General features: G+C 47.0%; 1 protein-coding gene across 7 annotated transcripts in view; it reads right to left on the bottom strand.

The window, feature by feature from the left end:
* Positions 1-4752: 4752 nt before the first annotated feature.
* Positions 4753-23752, bottom strand: part of ITGA7 (integrin subunit alpha 7) — a 75387-nt gene continuing 56387 nt past the window's right edge. For 4 of the 7 annotated variants that reach the window (XM_033138783.1, XM_033138778.1, XM_033138776.1 and 1 more), the window contains 16 exons: positions 22474-22569; positions 21642-21703; positions 21221-21390; positions 20251-20400; positions 19831-19943; positions 19247-19436; positions 17882-17965; positions 17709-17788; positions 16385-16462; positions 14292-14394; positions 12330-12506; positions 10359-10460; positions 10037-10150; positions 8947-9045; positions 8155-8280; positions 4753-5797 (listed from right to left, as the gene is read on the bottom strand). In XM_033138783.1, coding sequence (XP_032994674.1) covers positions 5618-5797; positions 8155-8280; positions 8947-9045; positions 10037-10150; positions 10359-10460; positions 12330-12506; positions 14292-14394; positions 16385-16462; positions 17709-17788; positions 17882-17965; positions 19247-19436; positions 19831-19943; positions 20251-20400; positions 21221-21390; positions 21642-21703; positions 22474-22569 — 1924 coding nt within the window. In that variant the 3' untranslated portion in view covers positions 4753-5617. Of the gene's footprint in view, positions 5798-7358; positions 7510-8154; positions 8281-8946; positions 9046-10036; positions 10151-10358; positions 10461-12329; positions 12507-14291; positions 14395-16384; positions 16463-17708; positions 17789-17881; positions 17966-19246; positions 19437-19830; positions 19944-20250; positions 20401-21220; positions 21391-21641; positions 21704-22473; positions 22570-23752 lie in introns of all 7 variants that reach the window. The other 3 variants (XM_033138781.1, XM_033138780.1, XM_033138779.1) reach the window with 3 other exon arrangements.

Raw genomic sequence — 23752 nt, 5'->3', positions numbered from 1 at the left:
TCAAACATGCTAGGGAAGTGGGATACTTTGGAAATAACTATTAAAGGGAACATTTTGGAACTCACTGGAAAGGGTATGTTTTAAAGGTTGTTGTTGTTCAGTCATTCAGTCGTGTCCAACTCTTCGTGACCCCATGGACCAGAGCACGCCAGGCACCCCATCCTCTACTGCCTCCCGCAGTTTGGCCAAACTCATCCCAGTCGCTTCGAGAACACTGTCCAACCACCTCATCCTCTGTCGTCCCCTTCTCCTTGTGCCCTCCATCTATCCCAAAATCAGGGTCTTTTCCAGGGAGTCTTCTCTTCTCATGAGGTGTTTTAAAGGTATGACAGCTTATGACAGCTTATATTTCCACACTTTTCTTTGCTCCATGTTTTGCCATGTTAGAACTCTGCTGGGGTTTTCTCACCAGAGTATTTGCCCCAGACTTGGATCGTAGTTTCCAAGGATTTCCAACACATTCTTGGTTGGACAAGCTTATGGTTCGTCGGAAGGAGGAAACCTCTTGCATTCAGACCGAGTCATGATTTGTCACATTATGTCACAACTGCACCTCAAAATCTTTCACCAGGGCAGCTCACACAGTACTTTTTTCTGTGTATATATAAGGTATGTTAAGCATTTATTAAGAATGTAAAGCAGGGGTCCCCAAACTAAGGTCCTCGGGCCGGATAAGGCCTGAGGGCCTTGTTTATCCGGCCCGTGGCAATCCCTGCCACCCGCTCTTACCGGTGCTGCACTGCACGGCTGCCCACTTCCAGGTTGGAGGAGCACTGGAAATAGCTTGTGCGCATGTGCATTATATCCGGTGCACATCCGGATCAGAGGAGGCCCGTGCACATGCGCACAAGCTATTTCCGGTGCTCCTCTGACACAGAAGTGCACCAGAAATAGCGTGTGCGCACGTGTATGGGCGCGTGCTCCCCCGCCCTCTGGCCCGCCGCACAATCGGCACTGGAGATACTGGCCCGAGGTGCGGTAAGTTTGCTGACACCTGATGTAAAGTGTGAATATTTATATAAAGGACCCCTGACATTTAAGTCCAGTCGCGAACAATTCTGGGGTTGCAGTGCTCATCTCGCTTTACTGGTCGAGGGAACCGACATTTGTCTGCAGACAGTTTTTCCGGGTCATGTGGCGAGCATGAAACCAGAGCAGCACACAGAAACGCCATTTATCTTCCCACCAGAGTGGTACCTATTTATCTACATGCACTTTGATGTGCTTTTGAACTGTTAGGTTGGCAGGAGCTGGGACCGAGCAATGGGAGCTCACCCCGTTGCAGGGATTCAAACTGCCAACCTTCCAATCGGCAAGCCCTAGGCTCAGTGGTTTAGACCACAGCACCACCCGTGTCCCTAAAATATGTATATATGCAGTGTTATTTTTCTAGAAAAAGAAAACTTCTCTCTTGTTCTCTTAGAATGGCAATGGTGCCAACCTGAGAGGTCAGGTCAGGAGCTGAGCTCTAGTGAGCTCAAGCTGAAAAATAGTCCTGGACAGAAGACTTTTTGAAACAATATTTTTTTTAAATTGCTGTAACTCACCCTGTCTCTCTAGGCAGGTGGGGCTGTACATTAAATATAAGCTTTGTTTACATCTTGTCCATATGTTGCTGTGAATTAGTCTTGATCATATTTGCTTTCTCATAGCTTCCTCTAGGCTTGCTGCCATTAAATCTTCCTCAATCCCCACCCACTCTTCCTGTTAAATGATTATTAGTCTCCTTGTGCTAGAATAAAGTTTTCACAACATTCCAGAATGTAGAGCCAGAGAACAAGCAGGTCATTTTTGCAATTAACAGCTATATAACGTTGTATTAACAACCTGCAACTTTATTTATTGCTTTATTGTCATTTGCACTAAAGGGCCAGATCTGTCAATAACTCCAACCACCATTTACTCTTTCAGCAGCATTTTCTGGAGTACATAGGTGAGCACGTTGCCTTTCTGAGGCAAATAAACAGAGAAGGAAATTGAGGTGCTTACAGGCAATGGTTTGTTCATTTGTGAAATAGTTCACATTTTTACACAGGGGAAGCAAACTTGGTGCCTGCCGAATATGGAGGACTCCCAACTCCCATCAGCCTTAGCCAAAATAGCCAAAAGCAAGGGATGGTGGGAGCTGTAGTCCAAAAACCCCAGTACGGCGCCCCATCGGCCACACCCCTATGATAACAGATCTGGGTCCCTACAGAGGAAGTGCCAAAATCAAGGGTAACTGAGGTTTTTGAATCAGTTCCTTCAAGTTCCTCAGTTGCTCCATCTGCCTAATTGATTGTCCCTCTTGCATACCCAGCCCCAAGTCATGTATGGCCAGTAAATTTGCTCTCTCTGCCATATGCTGCGCTGATGTTACTGTGTGAACTAAATCCTTAGTTCACAATTGCTTGTGGTTTCAACAGCGTCTTCTGTTGCATGTTTTGGAAACAGATGGTGTATCTGTTTGGGGTGGAGTAGGCTGTTATGCAGAGACCCTTCTAATTCCTGGATCCAGCAAATGGTTCCATTAAGGGAACTAAGGGTGTGGCTTTGCACCAGAAGAGAAATGCTTGATTTCTGTTTGAATCCAAGGCTCCAGCTATGGGGGACCCAACCCAAGGCCTTGGGAGGGTTAATGATGTGAGCCCCTCCATCGTAGCTGTTGTGTTTTAGCATAGCCTGCAGCTGTTTGGGAGCATGACAAGGAAAAATAAACGTGTGCCTAGAGCAGAGGTAGGCAACCTAAGGCCCAATCGCCTTCTCAATCTGGCCCATGGACAGTCCGAGAATCAGTGTGTTCCTACACGAGTAGAATGTGTCCTTTTATTTAAAATGCATATCTGGGTTATTTGTGGGGCATAGGAATTCGTTCATTTTTTCCCTTCCAAAATATAGTCCGGCCCTCCACAAGGTCTGAGGGACAGTGGACCAGCCCCCTGCTGAAAAAGGTTGCTGACCCCTGGGCCTAGAGCCTTTCCTCAGTGTCCCTTGCAACTGAATGTCACCCTGAAGGGTTTCTGTCCAAATATGTTACTAATAAGTTTCATGCTTAATGTATTACACTTCTTCAGCAGGAGGCCGGTTTTCAATCTGCAGGTGCCTTCTGTGTTTCTCAAGCAGCGTTATCCAGATATAACGCAGGAGGTTGTGTTTGGAGGTTTCCCTTCTTTTCTGCTTAGCCCAAGTAAGGGAGTTGTGTTCCTTTTATCAGCCAGGCATTTCCAGTTTGCTGCCCACCTACTGAGGAATGCAACATAAACCCACTGCAGCTGAGACCCTGATCACAGCAGTCATTTAACAGCATGGAGGTTTGCAGAACAATAAAGATTACCAGATTTATTGCATGGCATAAACTGGAGTGTAGACTGGAGAACATATGCTTCGGTGGATCTGTAGTCTTTTCAGATGCCATAGAAAGCTCTTGCCCCGCTTTTCCTACACCTTATTCTACCCACTGGTGATTCTGGTCACATTCACACACCATACATTTAAAGCACTCTTTATACCACTTTAACAGTCGCGGAGAATTCTGGGAACGGTAGTTTTGTTATTTAACAAACAGCAATCACAAAAAGGTAGATCTAAAAGCAATGACCGTCTGCAAATTGTCACCATTTGCGTCTGACAAGAGATTGGAAGGGACAGTCCTTCCCACAAAATTCAGATTAGCATTAACATTCCCCCCCCCCCCAGGCCTGGGAAAAGGCACAGCTTGTTGGAAAGCATGGAGTTGAATGTAGGAGCTAAGGGCACCAGAAAAAAGGGTTATAGGCACCTGTTCTTCCTGAAGAGTGGTCAGAAGGGGTTCTAGAGCAGTGAACCCTTTTAGTAAGGATACTGGGAAGCCAGTGTCTCCTACGCCCACCAACTTCTGATACTTTATGATTGAAAGAAATCCATTTTGTTCCTGCATTAAACATCTATGTCAACAGTGTGGTTCAACAGATCAGACCCTCCAAGTGTCCCTATTTTCCAGGGACGTCCCTGATTTAGAAACCATCCCAGTTTCTGATTTGATCCCGAAATGTCCCGCTTTTCCTTAGGATGTCCCTGTTTTCATTGGAGAAATGTTGGAGGGTTATACGACCCTCGAGCTGTCAGAAGGCAATCCTGTATAGGGAAGGTATTTTATGTTTCATTATGTTTTTATATATGTTGGAAGCTGCCCGGAGTGCCTGGGGCAACCCAGTAAGAAGTGTGGGCTATAAATAGTAAAATCATCATTATGGAATGGGACGTCCCTATTTTCATCGGAGAAATGCTGGAGGGTGTGGTAGAGAAGGGTAGGGGGCTTGACCCTGGCTGCCATTTTTATCACCAAAAATGTCAGTGACGTTTTCAATAAGGGCTGTGAAGTATTTTGCTTATCCTGCTCATCATCCTCACACTACCCTAGCGAGGCAGGTCACTGCATACCAATGTTACAAAGAAGGAACTGTGAGCAAAGAGGCAGGGGAGTTGTCTAGGCCACCAAGGAAGGAGGTTGTGTGTGTGTGTGTGTGCAAGCGCGCATGTGTGACAACCCAACTGAAGTTGCCACTGCTATTTGGTGACCAAGGAAGAGAGTGAAGGGGCTGGGAGGTATCCTTCTGCATTCATTCTGTGGCACAATTTTTAAAAATATTTTTCCTACAGGCCCTGCCCTTGCCACATTGCCCCCTGTGGTTATTAGCATATGATTAAGACTGGCAGGGATATCTTTCCAGAATGACAATAATAGCCTTCCTTGTTTTTGGAGGAAGCTGCAAACCATACCAGAGAGCCACCGACGTTAGTGAAGAACTTCTGTTATTACACCAGGGATGGAGAACATGTGGTTCTCTAGATGTTGCTGGACAACAATTTCCCATCATCCCACACCATTTCAGCCGCACTGGTTGGGATTGATGGGAGCTTGAGTCTAACATCATATGGAAGGCTGCAGGTTATTCACTCCTGCACTAAAGCATGTTGTCTCAAACCCAACCCAGTTCTCAAGTTCAGGCATCAAGGCTCTCCTATATTAGTTAGACAAAATAAATTACAAAAAGCTAGCATGAAGAAAGTGATCTTGCTCAAGAAGGGGGAATCTCTCGTCTTCTTCACCAGGGGTGGTTGGGTGTGGGGTTTTTTTTTTTTGGCTTTGAACCCCTCTTAACACACCCAAGGAATCCAGGTTCTTCTCTTTCCCAAAGAATCGGGTCTTGTAACAAATGTATGCCCCAATTGCAGCGGGGTAGACAGTGATAGATGCTATTGCAACTCTCAGCAGCAAAATACAAAGTTCTGTTCCCAGCAGATAACGCTTTAGGAAACTAGAAATAGAGGGTTCCTCCTGCTGCTGGTTCAGTTTTCTGCATCGGCTGCTGCCCAGCTTCGCAAGAAAAAGCAGAATACCAGAAAAAAATATCCTTAGCAACCTTTGGCCTTGCAGAATCTGTCACCGTAACCTCCACGGTTAAGCACGTGTCCCCCTGAATCTCTGCTGAATCCCCCACAAGAAAGGGGCAGTCCAGTGTCCGCAGATCTTCCAGAGAGGAGAGCAGGCAAGGAACCCTACTATCAGCCAGGTTGGTGCCAACACAAAGGTTTATCCAGTAGCAGCTCTCTCTGCCAATCAGAAGCATGCCACAGGGAGGCCAGGGCAGGGATGTATCTAGGCCGAGACAGGAACATGACCATCGCCCTCCGCATTCCAGTTAGTGACCCAGTCCTTCTTGGTAATGGTGCCCGTCTTCTCCTCACGGAAAAGCTGGCGCTCCTGGTGAGGAATCTTGACTGCATGATACTGCGGCACCTTGTCTTCATGGTAGCGGGTACGTTTGAAGAAGCCAAGCTGGGGAAGAAGAAGCCACAATATTCAATCTATGAAAGTAACGAACAGATTCCCCAATGGAACTGCTGGAAGGCAGGGCAGGATGCCCGCTGTTTTGCCACCAACCCATGGGCTGCATCCAGCAGCTGTAACCAGCGGTGATGATGTATGTTCCCATGGGTCCTCTCCAGACCCCGTTCTTCATCCCCTGGGGTGGAGCCTGCTCACCACACGCCATGCATCAGGAAGACATAGCCTATTAGCATGCACCTTTGACACTCACAAACACTTGTGAGGATTCATTAATTGGAGCACTCTCACCCCCTTGCAGCCGTCTACAGATTTCCCCTCCTGTGTGCATTTGCTAGCCAATTACTGAAAAGCGTCTTGCACTTTTGCACCACATCCAGGGGGACGTTTACCATATTCTGGGCTTGTAGGGTGGAACCTGTGCCCCTCCAAATGTCACTGAACTACTACTCTTTTATCATTCCTGGCCCTTGGTCATGCTGGCTAGCATTGGTGGAAGAAAGAGTCCCATCAACATCTGGTGAGTCACAGGTTCTCCAACGCAACTACAGCACAATAAATATTCTGGGCAAAGGCAGATACTCCGGCAGTCCTAATGGGAAACCAGGCGTTTTGGCAGTACATATCCTGTCTGCTGTGGTAGCTTGCTGGGATGGAGGAGATGAAACAAGACCAGATAGAAGGACCTGCATGTCTGGACACTGGAGGTTCAGAAGCGCTGAATTAGGGTATCTGTTCCCGTAAAGTAAAACCATCTGGGTGTGACATAGTTTCTAATCCCTTGCACATTTCACACATCGACCCAGTATCACCTCCATGATCTGAGAGGGAGGTGCCTCCTTCTTGTTGTCACTGCTGTCCATCCATTTGCCCTCCCACTTGGGGCCCACTGCATCGGGGGGGGGGGAAGGAGAGGCAGAAGCTCCTTGTCCTTGCCACTAGCTGCTGACTTACTTAGAGCAAGCAGTGACGCCAAGGAGAACATGCAGTAGAGCTTCAGGGGTTTGCAGTGGGTTTGGGGCCTCATTGGGTGCCCAGCAATGCCATCCAGGCACCAGCTATCTTAACTAGCCCGAGGATTTTGTAGACTGTCATCTGCACTTGTGAGCACATACCTGAGTAGCAGCTAAGTACTTCACACTCCTGCTTTTTTGAATGCATGCACCTGACTCTCAAGGCATGTGCAGAATTATATTCGGCTACACTCTCACACGCTGTCATTTCCAACAGCATTTAGGCTTTTGGTGCTAATGCTTCCTGAAGTCCTTGACTATCCGTGGATTATTTCATGGCTATGTATGTTAACAGTCAACATCCTTGCAACCCACCAAGAAGTCCACATGCACAAAATAATGGTAATCACTCTTGTATGTTACGATCTGCAGAGTCCTCCACACACACACTCCCGGGTGCACTGAGGGCATACTTGGAAGTCCACTGGCCTGCTGTTTGCTTGCACATGCACTAATATTTTTAGTGAGCTCACATTAAGAGCACTCCATCACTTGTTATTCCCATTCCCGCATCTGTGCCCTCACTCCTACACACGTACAAGCAGGGGGTCAGTCAGGTGGCGAGGCCGGGCATTACCGCTAGGCCTCCATGGCCTGCCTATCGGCATCAGATGGCTGTATGGCCAGCCGAGCCCGGTAATAGTTCGCGGAGTATTTGGATTCCCGACTTGTCCTCTTGAAGAAGCCGCACTGGGAGCGAGGAGAAGTATGAATGGCATTATCAGCTTTGCATATGATCTGTCTCCAGGGATGGGGTCTAAAGGCCTGAGCAACAGCAACAGGATGGCATCCTAAGACTCGTCTGTGTTCATGGGTACCACTCAAGCGGACTCCATCTCCCATCATTCTCCACAGGGTAGAGGATTAGGTTCCATGCCACCAGGCAGTTAACTCCAAAATGTAACTCCTAGCTGATACGGTCCAATTGTTTTGAAAGGATGTGACCTCGGGGCTCTACGGCTGTGGGGAATGGCCTCTAGGGGTTGGACATTTGTTGCAATGGGAATAATCTCCAAGGGTCTTTATCAAGGCAGTTATTTGCAATAATGGACCCTTGTTGTCCATATTCAAATTTTAGTGTGATGAAGTAAACTGGAACCACCGTGTAAATTTTGCTCCAGCATCACAGAATCGTAGAATTGGAAGAGACCTTGGGGATCATCTAAGTCCAACCCCCTGCAATGCAGGAATCTCAGCTAAAGCATCTATGACAGATGGCCATCCAACCTCTGCTTAAAAACCTCCAAGGAAGGAGAGTCCACAACCCCTGGAAGAGGGGCAGAGCCCCACAGAACCATCTTGGTCACCGCTGCCCCTTTCTCCAGGCCACCTCACCTTCCATAAGATGGAGACGAGCAGCCCCAGCACTAGGATCCCGGCTAGTACCGCAATGAGGATGATCCACCAAGGCACGCCTCGTGCCACGGCTACGCTGGGATCCAAGTAGACCGTCACTGGGATCTGGGGGGGGGGGGAAGCAAGGTTGCAGAAAGTGAGAGAGCAAACCAAAATGTGCAGTGAGGAATGGCAGCCTGAATCAGGCTCAAGCTCAGCTGTCAAACCATCTCCCTCACTGAGGAACAGACAACACCATCGCTGGCACTTTCTGAAACAAAGACTGTGTTCAAACTAAGGGGGCTTAAAGACTTTGGACAGTCTGCTGCTGCCATTTGCATAGGGAAAAGGTGCAATATGCGCAGCATCCTATGACAATACTGTTAGCAGCACTCTGGGCTATGTGCATAAAAGCCCGTACCTTGTTTAAAAGGCTGGTTTTCTTGGCTAATATATTGCTCCTCATTTTTGTATCCTTACCCTCTCCCCTTTTTAAATGGGCATTGCATATTTTACTGGGAAAGGGAGAAGTGGAACTGCACTGAGTTTATTTATGATTCCAGTAAAATTCCTCTTCTCTCTGACCCAGCAGCAGCAACGGCGGGAACAGTGAGAAAGGCATAAGTGTAGAAATAATTTATTCATTTATTAAATTTGTACGCTGCTCTTCGCCCAAAGATCACAGGGCAGTTCACAACCTAAAGATACAAATTGTCCTTGGCTGCAAAGTATTTCAGATTGCACAAGGAAAATAACAAGGGGCAAATGAGCTAAGACGTGAGGCTCCAGTACCTGCGCCGTGGCATCCTTCAGAACCAGGTTGCGGATGGTAGATTTCACGGTAATGCTGGCTCGAACAATCACTTCCACCGATGTCGTATCATAGTACTCCTAAGGGCAAAAGGGAAAGAGGGCTCAGAACAACCAAAAGTCACAGAATCATAAGATTGTAGAGTTGGAAGGGACCCTGAGTGCCATCTAGCCCAACCCCCTGCAATGCAGGAATCTTTTGCCCAATGTGGAGCTCGAACCCATGGCCCTGAGATTAAGAGCCCCCTGCTCTACCAACAGAGTTATCCCAGGGAATGGACAAGCCTGCAGTTAGGATACTGAAAACCATTGCAAGGGTCCCCTTGTGTCTGATGCATGACTTCATTTTAGGTTCTAAATGGCCCTTTTAAGTGGAACTCTCTCATCTGGTTACAGGTAGGTAGCCGTGTTGGTCTGCCGTAGTAAAAATAAATAAATAAATAAAAATTCCTTCCAGTAGCACCTTAAAGGTAAAGGTAAAGGGACCCCTGACCATTAGGTCCAGTCGTGGACAACTCTGGGGTTACGGCGCTCATCTCGCTTTACTGGCCCAGGGAGCTGGCGTACAGCTTCCGGGTCATGTGGCCAGCATGACTAAGCCGCTTCTGGCGAACCAGAGCAGTGCACAGAAACACTGTTTACCTTCCCGCTGGAGCGGTACCTATTTATCTACTTGCATTTTGACGTGCTTTCGAACTGCTAGGTTGGCAGGAGCAGGGACCGAGCAACGGGAGCTCACCTTATTGTGGGGATTCGAACCACCGACCTTCTGATCGGCAAGCCCTAGGCTCTGTACATGCACACGAAAGCTCATACCAATAACAAACTTAGTTGGTCTCTGAGGTGCTACTGGAAGGAATTTTTTTATTTTGTTTCTCTCATCTGGGATTGAAAGCAATTACTGCTGTGAGCCAAGCCACACAATTCATGGAGGTACTCCCTAAAACATATTATTTGTGACCTGAAATTAGCTGGGCAGGGAGAAGTCCTTACCGGTAATTTGCACGGTCTACTCCAGAGGTTTACACATATTGCTGTTCACCTAATATCCAGCAGGGGGAGCCCAACTAACCTCTAGGAAGGTGCTGTTCCAGAGACGGCCCCAGATGCTGAGCACAGCTGAACGGTCAAAGCTGTAGAGAGGGCACTGGAAGAGCTGGCAATGAGCAGTGCCTGCAGCACAGTCCTGAAGCATGAGGCAAAGAGTCATCAAGGGTTTTAGTACCAATCGGTTTGCCAGAAATTACATCCTACACACCAGTGGTCCATCAAAATCCAGGTGTTTAAGGTTGTTGTTTAATGAAAAACGGGTTAAGAGACAGCAGAATTTGAGTGGAGGGCTGGCAGATGTCATGCTTCCAACGTCTTTTACGAACGTGAAAAATTTCACTCACCAACGTGACATTTTTTTGCTTTCCCCAATAAGTCAGTGGCCGGCTGGCGGGCACCTCAGGTGGCTCGGCCTCTCGCTTCTTCCTACCCTGGTGAGGAGGCTCCTGAAGAAAAGAGCAAGGGATTGGGGACACTTCAGAAACATGTCGTTTTCTGATCACAAACCCAAAACTGGTCCTCACCACTGCCTCAAGCAGGCAACGGATTTGCAGGCAACTGTCGAGGATCCATTAAACACACACACCGGACACAAGGCAGAAAAAAACCACCAGCAAACTGATACACACGTGAATTGATGAATTAGATCGTGGGTAGGCAAACTAAGGCCTGGGGGCCGGATGCGGCCCAATCGCCTTCTAAATCTGGCCCATGGACAGTCCGGGAATTAGCGTGTTTTTACATGAGTATGAATGTGCCCTTTTATTTAAAATGCATCTCTGGGTTATTTGTGGGGCCTGCCTGGTGTTTATGTGTGCTTTTAATTATAATGCATTTCTGGGTTATTTGTGGGGCATAGGAATTCATTCATTTCCCCCCCTTCAAAATATAGTCCGGCACCCCACAAGGTCTGAGGGACAGTGGCCGGCCCCCTGCTGAAAAAGTTTGCTGACCCCTGAATTAGATTAATGTTAGGTCTGTGCTCTTGAATTAGGAAGAATGTGAAACAAAGCCAGCCCTATGCTTTTGCACGGCCAACTGCACAAAGAAGATGGGGCTTTTGAACAGAGGTGATTAGAACCTGACTGTGTCTTGGCATGGGAAACAGCACAAAACAAATCCTTGTGGACAGGGAATGATCTATGATTTAACCAGTTAACAAATCTTCATTGATTGGGAGAGGAAGCAATCCTAGCCCCTCCTCTCCCACCATGTTAGTTGCTGGAGGGAGTTAAGTTACGGCAGAGAAGAAGAGTTTGGATTTGATATCCCGCTTTATCACTACCCGAAGGAGTCTCAAAGTGGCTAACATTCTCCTTTCCCTTCCTCCCCCACAACAAACACTCTGTGCGGTGAGTGGGGCTGAGAGACTTCAAAGAAGTGTGACTAGCCCGAGGTCACCCAGCAGCTGCATGTGGAGGAGCGGAGACGCGAACCCGGTTCACCAGATTACGAGTCTACCGCTCTTAACCACTACACCACACTGGCTCTGGAGTTGTCTGTCCGCTGGTCTCCTAAGAACAGATGAGTGGCCAGTGGCCCATTTACTTTGCATCCTGTTCTCAGTAGCTGACTAGATGCTTGTGGGAAACCTACAAGTTTCCACTGACAGGGGTTATGCCGCTGTAGAGGCTTCTGCTGCACATGCGGAAAAATTCAACAGGTGTTCCCACTGGTGGTAGCAAGTGCACAGCACCAAAGCTCTATTCCAGACTGGGGATGGTACAGATATTCCTCCACCCAGTTGCTTTCAATGAGGGGGAGGGAGGGAATGAAAGATGTTCAGCTCCACCAGGCTGAAGAGCTTGGCAAAACTTCCATATAGGCACCCACAGGACCCCTTCACATAGCTACCCTGACCCCTCCCCAGACCCACTTAGAATTGCTCCACCTGCCAGTTGTGTATACGACGCAGAGCGCAACAAAAACCAGGAATTGTGCACTTCGTATCAATGCAAAAACAAAAAAAATCACATCTCTTTCTGCAGATAAATAAAGGCAGAAATAACTGCAAAAAAAGAATGGGCAATGTTTGGACATTCCTAGGAGAAACCATGAATACACAATATCAATCTGCTTTCACTATTCCAAACAGCAGGTATTTATCAAGAACCTGGCAGCAGCGGGAGGGCCTGACTACTATTTTTATGTTCATTATGAAAATGACAAATGAACCTTAAAAAACACCACAGCAACCAGTACCAGAATCAAAGACACATCTTCCCAGAAGAGAGGAGAGGAGTGGGGCAACTGCTATCATCAACACTGCCTGTTTATCATGGAACCCCTGTTTGTCAAGTTCCCACGGCACCTACCAGAGCCAGATTTAGTGAGTTGGGTTTTGGGCTGCAGATCGTGCGATGCTGAGGCTGGGTCGATAGCTCCAGCTTCAGTGGGTAGAGGAGCCACTTTCCATTTGCAATTTCATGGGGCCACATGACGTTGAGGAAGGCTGAGCCCAGCGTCTTCAGGGACTGGCCTTGGTTTGAGACCTGGTGTGTGGACAGAGAGGGACAAGCTGTGTTGGAGGAGAATGAAAGGGAAACTCGCACCACCCCTGGGTTTTACTCCATATAAACAAGGTTACACTTGTGTGCTTTGCATTAAGCTGGACTAAGTACCCTAAGTTAATAGTATTAACTATTAACACGAGTGAAATCCCCACCATCCATAAATATGCATTGAAAAGGCACATACATATTTAGTGATTAATCTAAGTAACTTTGATTAAGATTATTCTTCGTATTTGTGGGGTAGGTGACGGAGAAGATCTCCCCCATTATATTCTCCACTGTCAGCTCCATCAAAACCCCAGAAAGAGATTTTTGGAACAGATGCTGGCACCGCCATTGGGACAGAACCCTGAAGTGAAAATATGTTGGTTATCATCTGGCTGTGATCCACTTGTCGCACGCAAAGCAGCCCTATTTTCTAAAGTCGCTGAAAAAGTACTCGTTCCAGCTATACAAAAGTCAATGCTGTAGCCTGCGCAGGTGATTCATTAATTTGACTTATTGTAAATGAATGAATGTACTTTATTCGGTCACAGACCAGCATAAAACAAAATATTTGCATTTATAAAAACAATGTAAAAACAATGTAAAAAATATATGTTTAAATGGGTACTCATTACATGATGAGGGCATATTCAACATATCCAGCCCGACTTAAACCATGTCCTTAAAATCATTGATTAAACATAGATATAACTAATAAAATTTAGACTCGGGTATCGGTTCTATGAGATAGGCTACTAAAATATAGATCCACCAATATTTTAGGCCACTATTGAAAGTTGATTTACATCACAGACCATCTTTCGACGTATATCTATCAAGGCTGCACAGAATCTGGCGACAGCGTAAGTGATTTCTGGGCTTTCATCCTGTAATAGCAATGAAATATTATGTTGTTCTGAAAGCCCAGGAGACTTATCTAAAATGGGTTGGATAAACCTTGCTCGGACGTGCGTATAATACTTGCAGTAGAAGAAGACATGTTCTAATGTTTCCTGCTGCCCCGCACCACAAGGGCATTTCCTTTCTTCATGGGGTATCTTCTCATAACGGCCTTCTTGCATTGCTGAAGGTAATGCCCGACATCGGGCCAAAGTGAATGCCCTTCGCTGCTTTGGAATTTCAAGATTAGCTACATATGGCATTTGGGTGATCAAATATTGCCTATTTTCACTAATCAGGAAATCTTGGGGAGCTGGCCAAGTCAGCTTGTCTTTGAGTGTCTACCACTCGCTGTTTAATAGTGTTTCTTGCTCCTTCATACCCCATGGCAAGCAGGGTTTGTGGATTAAATCCCAGGGTTGCTATTATTTTTCCCACTGCTCCTTTCCATGTTGTTTGGAAGTCTGACTTATTGTAAATGGATGTATATATCTGGGATTCTTTTACCAGGTTTTAATTGACCTGCTGGATCTGTAACTGAATTTGTAATGGCTTTTAGCCACACACAATAAATCATTGCTTGATTGATTAAGGTTATTGGAGCAGGATATTTGACGCGCTCCCACTGATATATAGAGAAAGGTAGAAAGTAAATCGGCAGTTGCACAGGGAGGACACAGTAACCATAAACAAAAAAACAAACCACAGTCTCTTTATCTCAAACAACCTAGATCACATTCCCTATTCAGAGCAGAACCCCACCTCCAAACCTCCTGCGTTCCAGCAGTAACTGGCTAAGATACTCTAGAAATACTCCGATTGAAGGGGTTGCGAACGGCGACTCAAGGCTCCGATCTGGAGGGGACAAGTGTCACTCACCGTCACTTGGAGGAGCACAGGACTGCCCACCTCGCTTTCCCTCTTCATGGCACTTTCACCCCGCACCACCCCACTGAAGAAGAGCTTATTTGGTTCGGCCACTCTGCAGAGAAAAAAGAAGAGATCATTAATTAATTAGATTATTTATTCTCTCCCAAGGAGCTCAAGGTGATGTACTTGGTTGTCGTCGTCATCCCCATTTCATCCTCACAACAACCCTGCGAGGTGGGGTTAGGCTAAGAGACGGTGACTGGCCCAAGGTCGCCCAGTGAGCTTTGTGGCTGAGTGGGGATTCGAACCCTGCTCTCCCAGGTCCGACACTCTAAGCGTTACGCCACAGATGATTCGATTAGATGAGGGTGCATGGGAAGCTGGAGAAACAGAAGCCCAGGCCACATCACAGCTGCTGGGAATTGCAGCTCTGTGACAGGTCCTCCCACATCTCTCAGCACCCTGAACAAACCTCAGTTCCCAAGATTCTCTGAGGGAGCCATGAAGGTCAAACAGGTATAAGAAAGCTTTAAATGTATGGGGTGGACGTGACCTCAATCTCTGCTATTGTGCTCTGTATGGATGCACACTGAGTTTTCTGCACAAGCAGCATAGCTTTTTTCGATTTATTCTCTTTGGCCATGTGAACAGGCCCCCTGGTCAGGGCCGGATTTAGGTTTGATGAGGCCCTAAGCTACTGAAAGTAATAGGGCCCTTTGTATGTCCAGTTGTCCTTTATATGTCCAGCTGTCCTTTGTCAACAACAAATTGTTGCTGTTTTTTTTGTGTTGGGATATATGCTGTATGGTAATTTATGGACCTAATAGGTATGTAGGTTTTATTTTATTTGTTTTTTTATCTTATATATTGGAAATGTACGTCCAGTTTTTTTCCCCCTTTAAATTTTCTGGGGGCCCCCAAGAGACCAGGGCCCTAAGCTATAGCTTGTTTAGCTTATATGTAAATCCAGCACTGGCCCTGGAACCAATGATTCAGGACAGAACCAGTTTATTTTGGTGTGCAGTTCAACACCCATGAGGGCAGAAAATAAGTTCCCGTGAATGTTTATGATTGACACAGAAGGTCAAGGCAGGCTGGGAGCGGGGATTGACTTGTGTATCAAGGCAGCCCAACATACTCTTATGAACAAAATACGCATATTTAACACATTTGCATGTGATTCCCCTTACAGTGCAACTTTTCCACCGTTGGAGCATTTTGGAATGGGCTTCATGGAAGAATGACATGCAGCAATTGTTATATCAAAATTTAAAACACAAGGTGGATTTTTAAAGAACGATCCATGAGCAAATACAGTGGTACCTTGGTTCTCAAAAACCTTGGTTCTCAAACGCTTTGGTTCTCAAACTCCAAAAACCCGGAAGTAAGTGTTCCAGTTTTCGAACATTTTTTGGAAGTGGAACATCCAGTGCGGCTGTCCGCTATTGTTTCCGGGGCACCTGCGCCAATCAGAAGCTGCGCCTTAGTTTTTGAACATTTCGGAAGTCAAATGGACTTCCGGAACGGATTAAGTTTGGCGCTTCTGTTTTTGCTATTTATTTTGTTTTTTGTTTTTGAGGCTTTTTCGGTTAATTTGTTTTTGTGACTGTGTGGGACCCAATTCAGCTACTGATTGATTGATAGTGTGACTACGGAAATGGATAAAATCCCCCCCATCCAAACAATGGCTATCATTAGTGCAGGTAAGATTTTTTAAAAATTTTAATCACCTACAATACTGTTATAGTACAGTACATTGTTTATTGCTTTCATTTTATGGATCCATGGTCTCGTTAGATAGTAAAATTCATGTTAAATTGCTGTTTTAGGGGTTGTTTTTAAAAGTCTGGAACGGATGAATCCATTTTACATTTCTTTCTATGGGAAAGTGTGCCTTGGTTTTGGAACGGAATTCCAGAACGGATTAAGTTTGAGAACCAAGGTACCACTGTATTAAATTCCAGGTGGCTTTTTATCATGCATGCTTCTAGAATGCTTCTGTTCTGAATGCATCTCACAACAGGTGGAAAACGTTTTAACACTCTGACAATGAAGCTGCGTTGTCTTGAACTGGATGTGATCTATCCCCATGTGACCCTTACCCAGAAACAGAGAGAGGAAGTTCCATGATCACGTGGGCACGTGCTAGCACTGGGGCCAACCCAGGCTGCTCCGAGATCCTGTAGGAGAGAGAAGAGTTGGGGGAGTTTAGCTTATGGGTCCCTCCAGACATCCTGTTTTATTGCACATTCATGCTGATTAGCGCTCGCAGTGCCATCACAGTGATCGCATGCAAGCTCACTTTCAATATTGTTTGTGCCTAAAAGATTTCGGGGCAGTCACAATGCTTCCTTTCAGTGCATATGCTGCTGAGATCCCATAAGTTTTTTTTTTTTTTTACAATAACAGTTATGGTTTAATTTTGTTGTACTAAATGCCCTCTAAACTGCAATGTGGTAGCACTAGGGAAGTAAAGGTAAGGTAAAGATAAAGGACCCCTGGATGGTTAAGTCCACTCAAAGGTGACTGACGATGTGGTTGTGGTGCTCATCTTGCTTTGAGGCCAAGGGAGCCGGCGTTTGTCCACAGACAGCTTTCCGGGTCATGTGGCCACCAGGACTAAACCGCTTCTGGCGCAACGGGACACGGTGTTGGAAGCCAGAGCGCACGGAAACGTCATTTACCTTCCTGTCACAGTGGTACCTATTTATCTACTTGCACTGGCGTGCTTTCGAACTGCTAGGTTGGCAGGAGCTGGAACAGAGAAATGGGAGCTCACCCCGTCACGGGGATTTGAACCGCCGACCTTCTGATCGGCAGGCCCAAGAGGCTCGGTGGTTTAGACCACAGCACCACCCGTGTCCCTACTGGGGAAGTATGGCAGAACAACTAATAAAGCAGGCTAAACCAACCAGCAATTATTGTGTCATGAAGAGTGCTTTTTTTCCTAGAAAAATAGGTGCCGCTACTCACCATGTTTACAATAAGTGCCACAATTTTTAACATCAACAAAAAGAGGTGCATATACTGCGTACCCTTGAGTATCCCCTGAAAAGCAGCACTGGTCAAGAATATTTTGCAGAATACAGCTGCAATAAACACCAGTTTGGATGGGAGGAGCCCAACGACAGTGATTGATAACACCACATGCCAATCTCTGCTACCTGTACCCTCTCTTTCCCTTGATAAACTGCCTGATGCCTACTGCAGCCTCTCCACAGCCCCTGACCTGAGGAATTTCTACAATCCCCTGATGATAGCAAAATATACCTAATCAACGAGTTCCAAAAGCATAAGCAAACCCAAGTTGCTTAGCAGTTTATATTTTTTGGAGGCTGACCTTGCAAGATCCGAGCTCTCCTGCAATGTGCTTTTGCTTTGGATTTAGCAAGCTCAATTCTGGGGAGGAAGGGATGCCCTACTCACGTGCTAAGTTCTAGCCCTACTTCCAGCTCGGTGGTCTCCAAGGTAATGCCTGAGGTTTCCAGAACCAGGTAGAACCGGACCTGAAGAGAGAAATGGGGTGGGTTTAAGGTGAAAATAAGAGCTGTGAAAGAAGCATAGAGGGGAGGGAGTGGTGATGTAGATCTGAACCTCACCTGTGCTCCACGTTTCATGGGGTTCCCAAGCTCACATTCCATATAAGAGGCACTCTGGTTAGACATGCAGGTTGGGGCCTTCTCCTATCAAAGACAAGGATTTTCTTTCATCATCAGAAGATTTGCAGGGCTGTATGTTGATCTACGCTAACGAGATAACAAAACCTACCATCCACACCGATCTAAATCTTGCACCAAGGATCCCAAATGATGCGATGAGAATAAATGACTGCATATTTTCAGCTCAAACAATTTCTGTACCCCAAAGATCAGATTTCAAATAATTTAGAAAAATATGGCAAGGATTGAAGCAATGGAAAGATATGGAAATTGCCATTCATTGGGCTATATCAGGGATGTTCAACAGGATGATTATGATCTACTGGTAGATTCCTGGGAGGTTTTGGTAGATCGTGGTTGACCGCTGGGTGCCTTTCCTTAGCGTTGGTAAAATCGAAACCGCCCCCTCCCCCTTGCCCTGCCCTCCATTGTTGCACGATCTGTAGAACGGAAGATGAAGTTTACTCAGTGAGGCTGTTTGTTTCCCCATCAATTTGTTGGTGAGTGGCTGTTCCTCTTTCTCCCCTAAAACTGTTAAAAACGGGTCTTTCCCCCTCCCTAAAAAAAGTTCAACAACTTTGACCTGAACCCCTAAAAAACGGGGGTAGATCACTGCCAGTTTTTAATTCTGTAAATAGATCACACACAGTCTCTTCGGAGTTGGCCAACCCTGAACTATATAAATAATAGCTCAATAGCCTATAATACTCTAAGTTACCATCAAAAGTTGCCAAACGTGTTCCCTAGCTTTTCTTTATGATCGTGTTAAGAGCTTCAAGAACTGGTGCTTGAATTTGCTTCTTTCCCCTTTCCCCTCGCCATTCCCTTTGTGTACTGTATTTTAATTGTGTATTTGTAAGCCCTTGGGTGGGGACTGCCTTGCTTTTTTTAACCATTTGACTGTAAGCAGCTCTGGTAGCCTGTTTTGGCTTAAGAGCAGGGCGATTATGTTTTGCACAAATATTTAAAGCAACCTCCTTGGAAGTCAGCAGCTCAAACTCCGGTCAGCCTCCAACCACAGAGGTAGCTGCCTCCTTTGCGGAAGCAGCTGGTGGAGGCTGGTCCATTAAGGTAAATGAGCCACTGCTCATTTACAAACCGGTCTTGATTCCCCCAAGGCTCTGCCTCTCATTGGTTATGGCTCCACCTACTGTTGGCCTGCCAGTCCCAAAGGGCACCAGCCACCGCTGGAAGCAACTATTCTGAGTGCCATCAGATCTGTGACAGTCAATCCCATAGATGAGCTCTTTCCTATGCTCCCCTCTGTGGACTATACAGTATATTACAGCCGTTTCCAACATGTACCATGGCATCGTAGGGGCGCAAAGCGGAATAGGGCAAGGTAGGTGGCAGAGAGACAAGCAGCATGGCTTCGTGGGCATCGTCTCCATCCCGCTGTGGCTCAGCTGCATCCGAAGGAAAGTTGGTGACATGGATCTCAAGGGCTACGACTTTTTGGTCACTCATGGAAAAAACATCCAAGCCATCGTCGCCTCTGGAGGAAAGGAAGAGAGGTTACCATGAAGGCCTTGGGTCTTTTTGGAATTATGGCTATGTGACCTGGTCCCGGTCTCAACCAGCTCCCTGTTAAGGTTGACCTCTGCAGCATCCCTTGACAAAAATCTAGGAGGGATGCCGTTGTGTTGGAGATGCACGGTAAGGCACAGCAACTTGCGTGTTTCCTCACTCACAACTACTGTGTGATACCAGAAATGTTCCTGCTAAAATTATTTGTTTTAATTTTTTAAAAATTAAAACAAATAATTTACAATAATTTACAATTATTTGTTTTACAATTTACAATTTACAAGAACAGGAAACACAGCAAAATCAAACAATTACCGTATACCAAAGCTACCGCCAGGTGATAATTCATACCCTGCTCTTACCTGGGCAGGGGATGGAATACAGCATCATCAACACGAGAACAGAACCGGTAGTTCAGCTGCAGGTTGCTCTGACAGATCTTGTCCTCCCCACATCCCTGCTTGAGGAAATTCACCTGGGGGAACACAACACCCAAAGGTGTGTGTGGGGGGGAACATGGCAGAGCTACAAGCGGGGGCAGCTCCAGAGGCACTCTTACAAAGGCCCCCTACAGGAGACAAGCACTGGCTTAAAAGCTGCAATAGGGCCACCCAATGCACAGTGCAGATCTCTGAACAAGCCAAAAATGCACAGGGGAGACAGAATAAATGGCAAGACATAAGGCTCTTCACTTGTTTCTCACAATGAAACATGCCTTTGCTGCTCACGTGTTGAAGGGGATCCAGGCTTCAGCCTTGGACCCAGCTGTCACACATGCCTACCTCTGTCCTCTGAGTGCTGGGTGGCACAACATTCAGCACTGGCATCAGTGGGCCCAGCGTGGCACCCTGGGCCTGGCGCTTGCTGCGGGCATGCTTGATGTTGTAGTTCATCATCACCACAATGGGATGCAGCTTGTCTCGGACTTTGTCCTGCAATAGAGGCCGTTGTTGTTTTTTTATGGAGAGAGAAAATCCCCATGACTCTCTTTTCTCCCACAAAACAACAACAAACTCCAACCCCCTGCTGCTCAGATCCTGTCAAGCCACTAAACAGATTACAGTCAAAGGAATGTGGCCCTTGTCAGAAAAAAAATGTTCCTCCCTCCTGACCTGCAGCATGGGATTGTATGAAGGTAAAAAGGTAAAGGACCCCTGGATGGTTAAGTCCAGTCAAAGGCGACGCTGGGGTTGCAGAGCTCATCTCGCTTTCAGGCCGAGGGAGCCAGTGTTTGTCCACAGACAGCTTTCTGGGTCATGTGGCCAGCGTGACTAAACCGCTTCTGGTGTAACGGGACACCATGACGGAAACCAGAGCGCACAAAGATGCCGTTTACCTTCCTGCCACAGCAGTACCTATTTATCTACTTGCACTGGTGTGCTTTCAACCTGCTAGGTTGGCAGGAGCTGGGACAGAGAAACAGGAGCTCACCCCGTCACAGGGATTTGAACCGCCAGCCTTCTGATTGGCAAGCCCAAGAGGCTCAGTGGTTTAGACCACAGCACCACCCGCATCCCATGTGCATGTATACCACCCAGTGACCCAGAACAGGGTTTCTAACTCAGGGATACAAGAAAGCTGGGGTGTGGGAGGGATAGTTTGGGTTGTAAGCCTAGTGCTTAAACAGGGCTGCCATACCGCTCCCATCAACTCCCAAGTTCCTTTATTCCTCAATTACTTTTAAGTGGCTGAGCTCCCAAAGCTATTGCAGATGGTTCTAGCAGCTCAAGGATGCTCCACTGAGAAACCCACCTTCAGCTGCAGTGTGGCCTTGGTACAAGAACGGACATGTTGCTGGGGCAGCTCCACTACCCCGGAGAACTGGTGCTCGGCGTCTGTGGGCTTCCGGTTGTGGAAGGTGACTCGGGAAGTCTGGCCTGATTTCCGGCGGTCGGTATCAGCGTCAAAAGTGTACTCAAGCACTGGGGGAAGGAGCGGAGGCTGTGAGTTGGGGCAAGGGAGAGGGCAAAAGAGGAAGAGACCGAAAGCTCCTTCTGTTGGTGTCAGGATTCAGCATCTCCTGGATTTCCTTATTATCTCAGTGCTGAGAGACAGATACTACTACAAAGTTCAGGTGCAACGGGGGGGGGGGGCACACAGTGCTCTGCCTTGTAACCTAGCTAAGCACCACAAGGCAACAAGTAACTACTGGTGAGGCCCAGCCAATACTCACTGATGGACGGGCTGTAGCTTGGGGGGTTGGCAGTGTAGCTGAAGCAGGCTCTCACATCCATGCTAAGGAAGGAAGCAGAGAAGAGACTCTTATTAACAGTAGAACTCTCCTGAGCTCAGTAGGGTATGGGGTAGCTCCGTTTTCTAGAGTTAAAGAGGACTAGCCCTGGATTAGGAGAGCTATGAACATTGAAGTGTGTCACTCCCCCTGGGCAAAATAGAGGCTTCCCCCAAATCGTTAGATGTACCCCAAAGACCACACCTGCACTGTGGGATTCTGGCAGGAGATACGCTAAATGGACAAACAGCGCCAGAAAAATAAGGTGTCCAAACTATCAGATAGCTCTGCTCTGGTGACTGTAAAAATCCTACCCATAGAGCCATGCAAGTGTTTGGCACAGTGTTAGGTCCACTGGATCAGATAAAGGTAAAAAGGTAAAGGACCCCTGGACGGTTAAGTCCAGTCAAAGGCGACTATGAGGTTTGCGGTGCTCATCTCGCTTTCAGGCCAAGGGAGCCACTGTTTGTCCACAGATAGCTTTCCGGGTCATGTGGCCAGGAGGACTAAACCGCTTCTGGAGCAACGGAACACTGTGACGGAAACCAGAGCGCACGGAAACGCCGTTTATCTTCCCGCCGCAGCGGTACCTATTTATCTACTTGCATTGGTGTGCTTTCAAACTGGGGCATACATAACAACATGCGAGAGGATAAGGCAACAGGTGTATAGGCACATTCATGAAAGCACCATTTGGCATCACCTGTGAAAGGGAACGGGAAGAGCGGCAAAGAAGCAAGGCAAGAGACTGTGCATTAAGAAGACTAGTTCTCACCAGATGCCCACATGGTGGCGGCAGTTCATGGCCTCCAGGTCAACATTCTGGGGGGAGATGGTGACATTTCTGGAGATGCGGATGACAGGTCGGGATCTAAAATGTAGATTGGACATTCATAAGAGATTGGGTCACTTGCAGACAAATCTGGGTGGGGTGTGTGCCTGGTATTGCAGTGTTCTTAAGAAGGGTGTTGCTTGCTGTGTGTTTGAGGAAGCTCCAACAGAACATCCAAGTAGGGATGGGAAAGCTCCCAGATATAAGCAAAGAGATACTTTATCTTCCCTGTCTTACTTTCTCTGTTTCCCCATACAAAGTCCCAGCAACATCCATGCTTTCTATCAGCCTCTTTCTGACGCCCATAGCAGCAGCAGCAGCAGCAGCAGCAGGAAATAACATTTTACAAAAGTCTGAACAGTCACATCACAGTGGTGATGGAGTCCAGAAGCCAGCCACCTTCCTGTGCTGACATAAGCAATCTCTTTTGCAGAATGGTTTGGCTGCAGGAGTTCTGGATTTGGACTACAGTTTCGGTGTCATCCCTTGGTGACCATAGATTATGTGTCAAGTTCCTCTGTGGGGGTCAGCAGCTTTCAGGAGATTCTGTACAGAGCCCATGGATGCATCGTGGCTCCTGGCTTATCCCATTCCAAAGGAAGTGAAATAATGCACATTGCCATCTAAGGAGCCACATTGCTGCAAGTCTATTAAGTCCAGAGTCTAAAAAAATTACCAAAGTGCATCACTGAAATAGAGGGACCTGAGAGACAAGGAGCATGGCAATGGGGGCACCAGACAGAGGTCACGACACCAAAACCTAGTCACCCAGAGAGCCCTAAGGTGAAGCCTCCCCCAAGTCAGCACCCCCCTGGGCCAGAATCCTACAACCACTAAGGCCACCTTGGTCTCAAATTCCTGCACTGAACCTGGCAAATCGTACAGCTATACCAGACCTTGATGGATTAAATAGACAGCATGGGGCTGTCTGGGGTTCTGATGCTCTGGTATGACCTAATCTGCTACTTGTACTGACTCTCTATTGTTGGGTCTGCCCTGCCACAGGGACCTCCTCTTGCTATCTGGTCTTCTGCTTGCAAGTAGGACAAGACAGGACAAGAAAATCTCCCAGTGAAAGAGGAGCACCCCATGCCTGCAAAGTTGCTGGCTGAAGGATTCCTTCTTAAGGGAAAGCAGCTGCGTGAGACAGACTGTGGGTTAAATTTGGTCAGGCTGTGAATCCACAGGACTAGTTGCTGTACTACTGCAATGTATTTTACGC

The sequence above is a fragment of the Lacerta agilis genome, chromosome 2, assembly GCF_009819535.1.
Source record: "Lacerta agilis isolate rLacAgi1 chromosome 2, rLacAgi1.pri, whole genome shotgun sequence".
Classification (NCBI taxonomy): Eukaryota; Metazoa; Chordata; class Lepidosauria; order Squamata; family Lacertidae; genus Lacerta; species Lacerta agilis.
The sequence above is the reverse complement of the archived record's forward strand: the minus strand, read 5'-3'. Positions and strand labels throughout refer to the sequence as shown.